General features: G+C 52.5%; 7 protein-coding genes across 7 annotated transcripts; 3 read left to right on the top strand and 4 right to left on the bottom strand.

Moving 5' to 3' along the window:
* Positions 1–340: 340 nt before the first annotated feature.
* CKM354_000822100 (uncharacterized protein) lies at positions 341–1,713 on the top strand (the record flags this gene model as incomplete). The annotated part of the gene is made up of 2 exons (XM_044803589.1): positions 341–1,591; positions 1,654–1,713. The coding sequence occupies 2 exons, from the start codon at positions 341–343 to the stop codon at positions 1,711–1,713; spliced, it is 1,311 nt and encodes a 436-aa protein (XP_044659524.1).
* A 444-nt stretch (positions 1,714–2,157) lies between these two features.
* Positions 2,158–3,734, bottom strand: CKM354_000822000 (uncharacterized protein; the record flags this gene model as incomplete). The annotated part of the gene is made up of 2 exons (XM_044803588.1): positions 2,158–3,492; positions 3,552–3,734. The coding sequence occupies 2 exons, from the start codon at positions 3,732–3,734 to the stop codon at positions 2,158–2,160; spliced, it is 1,518 nt and encodes a 505-aa protein (XP_044659523.1).
* A 325-nt stretch (positions 3,735–4,059) lies between these two features.
* Positions 4,060–5,100, top strand: CKM354_000821900 (uncharacterized protein; the record flags this gene model as incomplete). The annotated part of the gene is made up of 2 exons (XM_044803587.1): positions 4,060–4,191; positions 4,258–5,100. The coding sequence occupies 2 exons, from the start codon at positions 4,060–4,062 to the stop codon at positions 5,098–5,100; spliced, it is 975 nt and encodes a 324-aa protein (XP_044659522.1).
* A 1,213-nt stretch (positions 5,101–6,313) lies between these two features.
* On the bottom strand, positions 6,314–7,568 carry CKM354_000821800 (uncharacterized protein; the record flags this gene model as incomplete). Its single annotated transcript, XM_044803586.1, has 3 exons — positions 6,314–7,301; positions 7,365–7,478; positions 7,534–7,568. 3 exons carry the CDS (start codon positions 7,566–7,568, stop codon positions 6,314–6,316), a joined length of 1,137 nt encoding a protein of 378 aa, XP_044659521.1.
* A 338-nt stretch (positions 7,569–7,906) lies between these two features.
* Positions 7,907–9,991, bottom strand: CKM354_000821700 (uncharacterized protein; the record flags this gene model as incomplete). Its single annotated transcript, XM_044803585.1, has 2 exons — positions 7,907–9,578; positions 9,843–9,991. 2 exons carry the CDS (start codon positions 9,989–9,991, stop codon positions 7,907–7,909), a joined length of 1,821 nt encoding a protein of 606 aa, XP_044659520.1.
* A 618-nt stretch (positions 9,992–10,609) lies between these two features.
* On the bottom strand, positions 10,610–11,096 carry CKM354_000821600 (uncharacterized protein; the record flags this gene model as incomplete). The annotated part of the gene is made up of 3 exons (XM_044803584.1): positions 10,610–10,673; positions 10,739–10,903; positions 11,047–11,096. 3 exons carry the CDS (start codon positions 11,094–11,096, stop codon positions 10,610–10,612), a joined length of 279 nt encoding a protein of 92 aa, XP_044659519.1.
* A 458-nt stretch (positions 11,097–11,554) lies between these two features.
* On the top strand, positions 11,555–12,858 carry CKM354_000821500 (uncharacterized protein; the record flags this gene model as incomplete). Its single annotated transcript, XM_044803583.1, has 2 exons — positions 11,555–12,519; positions 12,579–12,858. 2 exons carry the CDS (start codon positions 11,555–11,557, stop codon positions 12,856–12,858), a joined length of 1,245 nt encoding a protein of 414 aa, XP_044659518.1.
* Between the last annotated feature and the right edge of the window lie 566 nt (positions 12,859–13,424).

Raw genomic sequence — 13,424 nt, 5'->3', positions numbered from 1 at the left:
GACACTGAATGATCAGTCCAATGACTTGTGACGAAAAGAAACAAAAAGCACAATTCCATTGAAAACGCTGGTAGGCTCATTGTTAACAGGCAGCGACAATCAATACTTGATGACATCCAGCCAACAGCGACTTGTCTCAGCTCCTTCCCAACCCCCACCTAACTAACTTGAACACACTGACCTCAGCGGAACCGCAATTCGGATTGGAACAAGCTTTCGGCAACCACCACGCATACGCACTTACGCATTGCAGCACACAGCATCATCGCGAACTGCAATATCCTACCTTTTGTCGAGACGTGGTCGCTTTCTTCTTGGAGGTTCTGCGCCCGTCGCATGAATGGCGAGATCAATCCCTCCAGCGAATCCGGAATCGGTGGCTTCGCCTGCCTCTTCTTCAACCACCAGCACGGCTCGCATTACGAAGAGTCGATCCGACAGACGGACTGTGAGGACGAGGAGGGGGATGTTATCGGCGCAGGCCAGTAGCCTTGGTGGGGTGCAGGGTATGGTGGACGAGATGGTGAATGGGATTGGCACTTCAAGGTCTTCTCGAGGGAAGGGAAAGGCGAAATTCGCAGACTATGATGAAGGAGATGTGGAGATGGTTGAGGATATAGGACAGTGGGATGTTGAGGAAGAAGCTGAGCCAGAGACCTGCCCGATCACGGACAAGGACGTCAAGCCGTTTCCTGTCATGGATCTGCCCACGGAGATTCGACTGGAGATTTGGAGGGCTTGTTTGACAAGGCCTTATAATATTCTCTTGTCGAAGAGGGAATTGCCGCCTGTGGGTAAAGAGGAGAAACATGGGGAGAGCTTTGGGGCACACGAGACGTTGGAGGTCGGATCGAGTTCGGATGATGAGGAAGAAGAGGAAGGCGGACAGCGGCTTGGTGGTACACTGGATTCGCAGGCCTCCTTTCGCGGGTCGTCCGCGAATATGTCTGGCTACCTGACGCGTAGTTCTCGCCAGAGTCGCATACCGTTGGGCACTACCATACCAGCCGCCTCTCCGAACTCCTTCAGCAGTGACCATGCAACGCCTGGTGTTGTTCGCCTTCCAGGAAGTCGACCTCGACGCGTCGCAGCCGACACTCGCCGATGGAATCCTCTGCCAGAACCGGAACGCAGCCAGAACCAGGACCCACTAATCACAAACGTACTCCGAGCCAGCAAAGAAATCTACAAAGAAGCCCGAAGTGTGCTCTATAGCGAAAACCACTTCGTTCTCGACCTCAACACCGCCATGCAAACTCTCGGCCACCTCCACCAACGCTCCCGTCGACAGATGAAGCACGTCGAGTTGGAAATTCCAACCTATAACGAAATCTTGGAACGTTTCCAGGAGACGGTACGACTCAGTTTACGGTATTGCTCTGGACTCAAGAAGTTCATAATACACATGCCTTTCACTCTTCCGGGTGCGGATGGTAGTGGAACGACAGGTAATACGACGGTATATGCCAATGGATTCGATATTCTGCGATGGTTGCCGCAGGAATGCGATATCGTTGTGAAGGGGAATATTTGCAATGAGATTGACACAGTGGTGAATAAGCATTTGCTTTTGGCCAAGACGCTTGATAAGGTGAGATTGTGATGCACAATGCTCGTCTCGAATGTGGAGTGGGTGCTAACGAACTTCTGCAGCTTGCTTATGCCAGACGTCAGTTGATCTCCAATGAGACCAGCTCGTCTTCTACGACTTGAGGGCATACCAAACATCTCAACTGGTTCTCTGGCACCTGACCGATCCTACTGATCTCATACATGAGACAACGAACAGCAACCAATGACCGGGCTTCTTGTGCCTATCCTCGCGGGAGCACTACGCACTCGCACGAGCATTTCATGGGTCTGGCCTATGATATAATCTTGCTACGCGCACGGAATTGGGGACTGCAGCTTGTTTCTAGATGCATCGCTCGCGGCTTGCCTTGCTGAGATTTTGCCGAAAACACCAGGCTGGAACTATCGTTCTTTGAGAGAGATGGATTGTACGATACATGGATAAATGTCTGATGAGACACGCGAATTGCTTTTATTGCATAAGCCTGCGTTTTTCGCAGGTAGATAGATCCGAGTGAGTACAGTGGATGCAGAATTTTGTACATATAGATCGCTTTCTGATCGCCTCATCATCCTTGTCGTTCTCTATCGCTGATGCTGAATCTTCCGCTCCTCTTCTAAACGTCTATTCACCCGCTCCACCACTTCCTGATCATACACTTCTTCTGGCGCCTTCCCTTCCTTCATCACCGATTGCTCGTGCCTCACCATCTCATCTTTGGTCATACAAACCAGATCCTCCAACTTCAGGGTATCTGCCTTTTGACCTGCAGTCTTCGTATCAATCCACTCTCCCTCTGGCCTCCTCCATCTCACCAGCGCTAACCGCGCAGCAAGTCCAGAAATCGCACTGCGTCCATGATAAACTTCTTCCACAAGATATCCCACATCTTCCGCGGTGATGGGCAATCGCAAACCCACAGGGTCCAAACCCTGGTGTCGTGCAATTTTCTCCTCAAACCCTTGAACCTGTCCCAAAATCCCTTCGTACATTTTCTCTCGGAGCTTGTTAGGTAGATAATCGTGCGGATAACCCGAAATTTCCAACATGACGTGATTCGCGACGCAGAGTCCGAATACTGCGGGCATTGTGCCCAGGACAGGCAGAATTCGAACGCGAAAGTCGGGAAGGACACCGAGTTCTCCTACGGAACCCTTTTGGAATTCTTCCTCCGGGAGAGGAAGCAGTTGGGCTTTTCCAGGTCCTGTCTTTTCGGAGGAGAATACTACTGGTACACCGTCTTTGACGCCACGCTTGCGAAGTTTGCGGCGGGTGCTACCTGCTAAGGCGTCGTCTGTCGATGCGGAGATGTCGCCGATGAAGACTCGAGTGGGATCTGATTTGCAGCCTGCGCCCATCGAGGAGATTACGGGGAGGTTGTGAGTCTTGCAGTAGTATAGAAGGGCGACTTTCGAATCGATGTTGTCGATTGCGTCGATGACAAAAGTTGGGGTTTGGCCGTCTTGTTCCCAGGGTGAGAGTTGCTTTTCTGCTACTGCTTCGCTGAAGAGTTCGTTGCGGCAGTCGAAGTGGGTCCAGGGGACGATTTGTTCGAGGCGTCTTTGGAGGCATTTGACTTTGGGAGTTCCGACGTCTGCGAGAGTTGCTACGGCGTGACGATTGAGTGAGCTCAGTGTCACTTGGTCGAAGTCGATTAATCGTAGCTTGCCGCAGCCGGAACGAGCGAGGGCTGCTGCTGCATGGGAGCCAACACCGCCGCAGCCTACCACAATTACGAAAGCGTTGCGGAGCTTCTTGAGGCCGTCGTCTGTCAAGAAGACACGATTGCGGGCGAGTTGTTCAAGGATCAGGTCCTCATCGTAGTCTCCCAGTCTGGCACGTCGGGCTAACGCAGCACTTCTTTCATCGTCTCTGCTTTGCTGGCTATTTTCGGGCTCTGCGCCACCGATATTGTTAATCTAGCTTCTCGTCAGTCAGCGTTCCGTCTTGTTTGACACTCGAATAGATCCTGACATACTCTGCCAACCTCATGCGGCGATTGCAAATCAGGAATCGTATCCTTCAAATCATGCACATCATAGCGTCTCTTCGCTTCTTGCAGACCGATCACTGCGGTGGCGGCGAGTGCTCCGGAGACAACAGCAGTCACGCCGAGCTGCACTCTATGCGATCCGGCGATGTCTGCGAGCCATGATGACATGGTTCAGCTGATGGACAGTCGAACGAATGTGAGGGAAGAAGGCTGTGCTCGTGTGCTTCACATGCAGAAAGATTGACGTGACGGTCGATCCTTTCTTGGCTGCGCTGCCGCTGTAAACCCTGCATTTTTGGGGGCAGCGGGTCGACTATGGCCAGCTGGTATCCCAGAGCTTAGCCCAATGCTCCTGAACACGAACACACATTCACCCACGACATTCCGTCTGCAACGCCTTTTTCTTTTCGTTCCGAGCTGAGGCTCATCATTCCCCTTCAATTCTGAACATCCGGCGCATGACCCGCTAGCCAAACCAACAGCACTGCCCACGATGGCGATTCTCTCCATGGCGAAAGTGGCCTCCGTACTGCTGGCAGCATGGACCGGCTTCACCCAGGCGCAAAATGCAGGCGAGCCATCAGACATCAAGTCTATACCTCTGCGGACACATACCTTGCAGTCGGTACGATAAATCATTGCTCGTCGAGTCCCGCAAATGGCATCTAGCTTACACACATCCCAAAAACAGCCCTTCCTCGACTCAGACATGCAATCCCGCTGGTGGGACTACGGCGGCAGCACCGTAATCCGCACCGACCAATACATCCGCCTCACAGCCAACCAACCCTCGCAAGCAGGCTGGCTCTACAGCCGCGTACCCCTCACAGCCACCAACTGGGAAATCGAGCTCGAATTCAAAATCCACGGTACAGGCAGCCTCTTCGGCGACGGAATGGCATTATGGGTGACGAAAGAACGCGCAGAAATGGGCACAGTATTCGGCATGAAAGACCGCTTCGAAGGTCTCGCGATTTTCTTCGATACGTACAAGAATAACCGCCCGGGAGTGGTGTTTCCTTATGTGATGGCTATGGTGGGAGATGGACAGACGGCGTATGATCAGCAGAATGATGGGAAAGCGAATGAGTTGGCGGGTTGCTCGGCGAGAGGGTTGAGGAACCCGGATTTTCCTACAAAGGCGAAGATCAGGTATTTTCAGGATAAGAGCTTGAGTGTGGAGCTCATGTATAAGAAGGAGGATGAGTGGACGAAGTGCTTTGAGGTCGAGGGTGTGAAGTTGCCGACTGTGACATATTTGGGCTTCAGTTCGGAGACGGGAGAGTTGGCGGATAACCATGATATTATCAAGGTGGAGACGAAGAACTTGTATTCGCCAACAGGACAGACGGGTTCAGGGAGCAGCAAAGATTCTGGCCGTGGGAATAAGAACAAGGGATCGATTTCGCGTCCGCAAGGCGAAAGTGGAGGTTGGGGTTGGTTCTTTGTCAAGTTCATTCTGTTTGGCATTGTCGTGGCAGGTGGCTACATTGGCTTCACCATCTACCGGACGAAGCAGAGGGACAGATTCTGAGGTTGGCAATGGAGCAGGTTTTTGTTTAGATGAGATGCATTCAGCAAGCGTATGTAGTATGATGCAAAAAAGCACAATGTCTATGAAAATGACTTCAAGCGACAGTGGAAGCACATTTGGTAGGTCTGAATTGTCCTCAGATCAGCTCTCTAAAAGATACCATCAATGACAACCAGGTCCATGACAGACCGGTTGCCCTCATATTTGGCTTAATTTCGTTGTTGTACAACGATCATCAGCGGACAAAACAACCGTACCACCACCTCCGCCCACAACCACCTCCCACCTCTCCTCCAATATGTGCGTCCTCGCTGAGCGTGCAGCTGAATTTTCGAGTCGAACGGAGCAAGTGCCCTACGATTGAAAACTATCTTTTTGTGCGTGATCTCATCGCAAAACGGTATTCCTTCCTGATCCAGTGAAGGAGACAGGAAAAGAAGGCGTCTTTACTCGATCATAGTTCTGTCGGTCATCGGTACACCATAAGTGCTGACACGTTGGCAAGATCGTTCAGTGCTTCTCAGCTCGGCAGAGATGTGGTGGCTTGAAGTTGAAAGGGTTATGTGGCGTAGGTTGAAGTTGAAGTTTTTGGTAAAAAGGCGGCTGCCCTAGGATTTCTGTTCTGACTCAGCCATCGACACGATCCCTGTAGTGAGAGACGAAGCGAGAGGGGAGAGGAAAAGATCTGTGATCAGTCCTTTTTTGCCTCTGCGCTCTGCATCTGCGGCTACGTGCAGGAGCGTTGTCTTGTGTTAGCTCGGTGATTGGTTTTCCTTCATCGGGGTGTTGCTGGTGGGACACGTTAGCTGTGTGACGTGAAGCTCGCTTCGCGCTGCACTTGCCCTGCCGTTTCGTGCTTCAATTCATGTGGTGTTGTGGTTGTGAAGCCAGAGGCCGCAACGTTGCGCGGGAAGCTGCATATTGTCATTTTCGGCTGCGCGGGCCGAAGACAGGGATCACGCGAATTTGACGCGTACCACGAGCGCGCGCCCCCGAACTCTCCTTCTCTTCCACGACGATGATATGCCGACAAAAAACGTTTGGGCAACGTTGTGAAGACATTCAGCAGCGTACATTCACTAGCCCTACTTTGCGGTCATTGGCCAGAGCTCATCACTGCACACTCGATCTTGCAGTACACAAGCCCAGCACGAATGACATTGCACAATTTGAAGATTTGGACATGGTCACATTGATCTGATCTGCCTGACTTCTACAACTTCGATCCTTTCCCACTTTGCCCAAGGCTCTCCTCAACCAACTTTATCACCTTTCTCGCACTGCCAACACTGTTCTGATATCCAGCTCCAGCATGGCCATAAGAGTGGACGAGTTTCCTCCCGGCCACGACCTCCTTCTCCACCCTGGGCCCACCTTGTCTCCCAGGTCTCAACCCACACTGTGTGCTGATGAACTCAAAGCTTCGACCTGGACCCGTCAGCAACTCAGGCACCATCCACGAGCATCTCTCCAATATTCTCTTCGTCACAACTTCATCGGGCTCCGAACTCCAATTTCCAACCTCCTTCGTACCACCCAAAATCGTAGTCCCAGTCCCCGGCCTCGGAATACAGTACGACGTATCTCCCTTCCCAATCACACCAGAATGATACCTCGTCCTCGTAGCCTTCGCTTCGCCCTTCACAAGTACAGTCTGCCCTCTAATTGGAAACAACGCCTCATCTCCACATAGCTTCTTCGCCCCAAGTCCCGTACAATTAACAAAAACATCCACAGCTCCACGTCCAATCGCTTTGGAGGTCCCCTCAGCCGTCTCCAACGCCTTCTTCAAACCCCCATCGACTGGCAGTTTCGACTGGAATATCAGAGCCCCAGCCCTCCTCGCCCTCTCCTGCAAATAAACCAAATGCCCCGGCGCATCCAGACTATGCGCTCTCGAAAATGCCGCAAACTTCACCTCTGGAGCATTCTTCGGTCGTCCATCATTCACCTCTCTCATCCACTCATCCTCCTTCTCAAGCTCTCGATACCCTTCCACATGGTCCTTCCACCACAAATCCTCTGCAATCGTCCCATCCCAATAATGAATCGATTCTTGCATTTTGATTCCAGATTTCGGTAAATTAGTATCATTGGCTTCAGCTTTAAGCACTACGCTCCATTCTTTGAAAGTCTGGACATCCCAATCGCAGAGTTCGGATTCGGAGGTTGTGGCGTGAGTGCGCCAGTGTGCGCCGGCCCTGGAGTGAGGATTAGATGAGACTGATTCCTAGAATGTACAGTTCTTTTTTGAGGCCAATTACCATGGTGAGGTATATTCTATGCTCTCATCTCCTGGCACATGCGCTGCGATGATGGTGACTTTATAGCCGGCTTCAGATAACAACACGGCGTTGGAGAGACCGATCACGCCGGCTCTGTTTGACGGAGCTGTCAGTTGGACGTTTGAGCGATGTAGAGCTCGATACTCACCCGATTATCAGAACATGTGATTGCTGCGAAGCCATGATTGTCGAATATGTTCGATACGAAAGTGTGTAGTCGAAGTACAGATACGCAGTGCACGCCTTAACATGTACAAGTACAGGCCGAAGCCGGCCGAAAGATGAAGCTTGGCCGAAAGCTGCTGGATCGTCGGCCAAGGTGGCATAACAATCTCAGAAGCAACAGGGGAAAGCCTTTGGCATCGTTATAGGCAGTGATATATACAGTGCCATTATCATAGTCATCACATCATTTACATCAGGGTATCTAGATCGTCATTGCGTCAAACCCTTTCCGAGGGTGAAACGCCATTTCCATGCTCGAGTAGCATGCAAAAGCATGCCTCCAAAACGATTCAATTTCACTCAGATGCATCTGTTGTGGTATCGCCAGCCTGTGCAGACACAGTGTCTCCAGCCTGCAGAGACAAAGCACCTACTGCTTTTGCCACCTCATCATTGGCGATTCCTTGCAATCGCTCGCGTTCTTCCTGATTTGCAAGTGTCTTCGCACTGCTGACCATCTCGTACAGTTTTCGCGATACGGACTTGTTGATGTCCGTGAACTGGTCCTTGTTGATCTCCTTCCTTTCATAGCGAGGCTTGAGTGAGACTTTCACCATGCGCTGTATTTCCTCCTTGGCAGGATAAGAAAGGTTGCGCGAAGGGGAATGCGATCCCGCGCGGTCATCAGATGAGGATGCGCCGTTCCGCTCTTCGTCATCGGCGGCAGTGACACGGCGACCTCTCACACGGCGTCGAGAGCGATTGGTTTGATCCGGATCATCCCGAGTAGTGATTGGCGAAAAGGGAGAAAATGTAGCCCCGGGTGAGATCGCAGGCAGGATGTTAGATGAGAGCGGCGGGGAGGAAGGTCGATGAGGAGGTGGCGGAGTAGTGGCCTTGGGAGTACCTGGTTCCGATGACGCAGGCGAGTGAACTGGTGAGGTATGTCGTGGCGAGTACTGGCCGTTCGCGTGGTCTGACGTTGCTGGAGATGTTGCTGAGGCTGACTTGTTCTCAACCTCCCGCAATAATGAGGAAAGAAATGTTGGCTCTTCGCCTCGTCGCCTTGCCGCAGCAGCAGAGGACTCGGGCTGTTCGGGCGCCGGTGGACGTCGAAGTCGTGGACGTTTCAACTGTGGTTGTTCTGCCGATTGTTGTGGCTCACTCGGAGATGCTGGCGAATCGGTAGCACGACGTTTGCGACGTCGCACCTGTGTTGGTGCATCGTCGGACTCTCGAGCTTTGTCGAAGGCATTCCAGGCACGCAACTCCTCTTGAGACTCTGGTTCAGGTCGAGGAAATGCAGCATCGTTGTATCGCAAATTGGCACGAGCGATGCCCTGGAGGCGGTTGGTGGCCCCTGCCCGGTTGGCAACGCGAAATCGTTCCTGCCAGCGGAGAAACTCCTGTCGTTGTTCGGCGATTTGTCGCTCGTCCACTTCCTCATCAAACGGAAAGTCGAGGTCCAAATCAAGTCGGCGCGACACTTCCTGCCAGACGCGTGCCCAGGTAGCGTCGTTGTTCCTCCGTCTTCGAGGTGCTGCTCGGTTACCGTTGCCATTCGTGTTGCGTGCTCGAGGCCGCCTGCGAGCAGCAGCAGCGAGTCCCGGAAGGTCGGCATCGTTCTCGAGGTCCGCCAGACATGATTCGCAGTACCAGACTTCTGGCGCATCATCATAGCCTGCACAGAACACGTGGACAGTCTTGTCGCACCCATCGCAGTACATGACACCATGATTGTCGTCCGTGACACCGCAGATCAGACACGGCTCAAATGCTTCCACGTCAAAAAGCTCGTCCTCTTCAACGATCATGTTGGGGTCTATCTCCGCCTCTTGAGTCTTGTCTTGGACTGGATAGCTTTCATAGACAGCTCCTCCCACATAGTGGCTGACCTCAACAACATTGAAGACAGTCCGGCAAATCGGACAGCTGTTGGCGCGTTCGACCCATGGTTTCAGGCAAGAGTGGTGTAGATCGTGCTTGCACGGCAGGAGATGTGCAATGTCTTCGTCGTCAACTTGGGCACTGTAGAGAGAACACGTTAGCATTTGTTGCTCCCTTGCAACCATACTGGAGGCCTCCAGTCGCCATGCATGTGCGCAGAGCGCGGAAAAACCTCACCTCCAAGCTTATCTGGCGAATATCATGGAGATCTTCAAGCCGTCCAAGAGAGGAAGTATCGTGTACCGTAACGGTAGCGATATTGAGCATGGCGTGGTGGCCTCCAGTATGGCATGGTCGCCGTGACAGCGAGGTCAAGTTCTCGTGCAACGCATCGTGGGGTGGTACCTTTTCGCATTGGACTTGATTGGTATCTTGGCGTCATCGCTCTCGATCTTGATACCACCAATACTTGGCGCGGCAGTCGCTTCGGGCGGTTGATCGTCGTCAGGTGATGTGCGCAGGTCACCTAAACACACGATGCACGCGTCCGCCATGTCTTCTTGTAGTCAACACGGTATTGCTGTGTGTGTATGGAGGCGCGGACATGTGGTCGAGGTTCGAATAGCATGAGGTTGAAGGAAGGAAGACGAGCGCAGGTGAGCTTTAATAGTCGCCGGGAGCAGCCATCGCGCCTATTGGTGCCAAGCGTGCCTTGAGCTGATGACCTGGATCCGAAGGTCACGCCTCCGCGCCGACGTGCATGACCAACCAAGTCAGTGACAACAAACCTAGTTCAGGGTAGAAATGCAGCATTAAGGACTGGTTCGTATAGTGGATGCACCCACATTGCGTTTAGTTCAAATTCCGCGTCTGTATTTGAGGTCAAGTGAGGCCGCCACAGCGTTTCATTGCACCTCCAACTCGCTTCGACGGTCGCATCTGTGCACAGGGACAACAAAGGAACAAAAGCCAGGTGCGTCACAGAATCGGTCGAGAGAAATGTAAACCGTCTCTCATCGAAATACGTGGAAAGGAGGTGGAGATCGTTTCTGAGAGTTTCATTCGTCGAGTTCGCTAGAAAACCGTGGCCTCATGCTGGGCATCACATGCTGAGCCTGTGCGAGTCCATGTATAACTCCGTGGTATCCTCCCCATGCACCGAAATGGACCTCCTAAACCTCAGCAATCTCGCGCAGACGTCTGATGGTAGAGCGGGTGGCAGCAGCAGCGGGTGTCCTGTTGTGTATTCTGTCAGCACTCCTCCTGATCACCAAAGTTCTCTCTTCATGTCCAAAACATACGACACGACGTATGCGCCTCCAGCGACAGTCTTTCCACATGACCGGCAGTTCCAGATACCGACTGCTTGACGCTTGACAGTCACCTTTCCGCAGAATGTGCAGGTGTAACGGGCGTGCTGGGAGATTTCGATCTTCTTGACCTGCTTACGCAGGGAAGCACCGTAGCTATTTCCCCATAGTCAGAACATGTCCTCAAGAATGTATTTGCGTGGCCTCGCGCAGAGCCATGTCATCCTCCATGAGTTGCAATGTGCCAACTCGTGCTCCGTCTGGTCGAGGGTTTCGCGGTTCGTGGGAGGTATGCATACCGGGTACCGTATTTACCGGTGATTCCGACCTTCTTCGTGCGCTTCGTCATGGTAGCGGTGTTGTGTGGTTGACAAAGGTTTCGCTGGGTGGTTGAAGTTCAAAGTCGTGTAGAGCGATTGGCTTGAGAAAATCGAAGTGCACCTGGCTTGGCGTCGTGGTTGCCTTGGTGCCTGAGAACCCCAAAACGTCAATCGCGCCCCTCGTCAGGAAGACGCACATCAAGGTGGAACTTACAACACGGCGAAAGCAAAGTCGTGCAATTCGATGGAGGACGGGACGAGAATTGGACCGGTCTTCGCACGTATCGAAATACTTCACAGCCTCAAAGCTCATATGCTTGGTCCATTCGTATCGTGCAACGAGGCAGACGAGCCTCGTCATCATGTGCAAGCCGGAAGTCGACTGTTCTGAGCTGCTCTTCCGACCAGCCTAGGTAGAGGTTCCCGTACATCTATTCTTTCCTTCCTTCACAGTACCATCGTACCTGCATCTACATCGCACACAAAGATGGCGCAAAAGCAGCGACAATACGAAGTCATCGTCTACGGCGCTACGGGCTACACTGGAAAATACACCGCTGAACACATTGCTCGACAACTCCCAACAAACCTGAAATGGGCGATAGCAGGGCGGAACCAGAGTAAACTCCAGTCATTGGCAGATGAACTTCGCAGAGAACATCCTGATCGAGAGCAACCTGGTATCGAAACTGCGCAGCTCAATAAGAGCGACTTGTCCGGCCTGGCACAGAAGACCCAAGTCCTGATTTCCACTGTCGGTCCATTCCACAAGTATGGCGAAGCAGCTTTTGCAGCATGCGCGGAGACAGGCACGCACTATCTCGACTGCACCGGCGAAGTGCCTTGGGTATATGACATGACCGAAAAGTACCACGACCTGGCGAAGAAGAACGGTGCCATCATGATTGCGCAAAACGGTGTAGAGAGTGCTCCCACAGATCTGATCGCCTGGGCTCTAGTCACCCACATTCGTCAAACACTCAATGTTGGCACCCGCGAGCTTGTAGATACCATCTATGACTTGAACGGAACACCGAGCGGCGGTACTCTGGACACCGTCCTTACACTTTTCGATTCCTATGGGCTTGGGCAGATTGCGAAGACCATGTCTCCGTATTCATTATCGGTCGCTCCGGCGCCAAGTCATCCTGGACGCCCATTGCTCGAGAAACTCACTGGTCTTCGGACTGTGCCAGACTTGGGTCTTCTTACCGACAGCATTCAAGGTCCCAGCGACACTCCAATCGTGAACCGAACCTGGAGCTTGATCGACAATGGCAACTACTATGGCCGCAAGTTCAAGTTCAGCGCTTACATGAAAGCTCGCAACAGCGTTCAAGGATTCCTCGTACATCTTGCTCTCACGTTCGGCATGGTAGCATTGATTCTACCTCCAGTACGTTGGCTATTGAAGAAGTTCGTCTATCAGCCTGGAGAAGGCCCGACAAAAGAGTGAGTGATGTGGTTGTGCGGAGTCGAAGCCGAGAGTGACGCTGACGCATAAACTATAGGCAAGCTAGCAAGGAGCATTGCGAATGGCGTGCAATCGCCAACGCAGACGTGTCAGACGAAAATGATCCCAAGCGAGCATACGGTCGCATGCGCTGGAACGGCAGCATGTACGACTTGACAGGTGTTTTCCTCGCCGAAGCTGCCGTCACCATTGCCCGCGACAAGACCTTCGCACACGAGCTAGGTGGTGGCGTCTTAACCCCCGCAACATTGGGTTCGGCATACCTCGAGCGTCTGTCCAAGGCAGGTCTCGTGACTGAGATCAAAACATTGCCGTAGAGACAGCTTCAACTTTGAGATCAACCCAGACCGTTGCGATCGACGAAAAGCGGTGTAAAAACGCGGCAACGGGAACGACACGATCCTTCCGCTAGGAAGAGCACTTTGGCACAAGAGAAATAGTTGCCTTAGCCGTGGTTGTTCACCGCCACTGTCACAAAGCCCAATTGCCACACAGGGTTCCGTTGTATACTGGCTGTTGCCCGCCTACACGCTATACAAGGTGCGAGGTTGATGAAGTCTACCAACCAGACGCCAACAAAACTTTCCACAAAAGTGATCATCACAGTTTTATCCTTCGTGTTCCACTCCAACCGGACCAATGCCACGGTACATGTCAACCTCGTACTCTTGTGTCTTTGCTCCGCAATCTATGATGTTTGTCTTAGTCTGCCGCTACCAATCCGATCGAATTGCGTGTTCCTGCAGCGGGCACTCTTCACTAGCTTGAGACAAAATCTCTCCACTTCCATCATCGCCCAGTTCACACTGCGCAGGAAGAAACAACACTCGCATTCTTGATCTCTTTGCCATCGTGAGCAAAAGACGCCAATTTTCGCAGCACT

Source organism: Cercospora kikuchii (assembly GCF_019650295.1).
Source record: "Cercospora kikuchii DNA, contig_00005, whole genome shotgun sequence".
Lineage (NCBI taxonomy): Eukaryota > Fungi > Ascomycota > Dothideomycetes > Mycosphaerellales > Mycosphaerellaceae > Cercospora > Cercospora kikuchii.
Note: the sequence above shows the minus strand (reverse complement) of the source record. Positions and strands in the feature narration are given on the sequence as shown.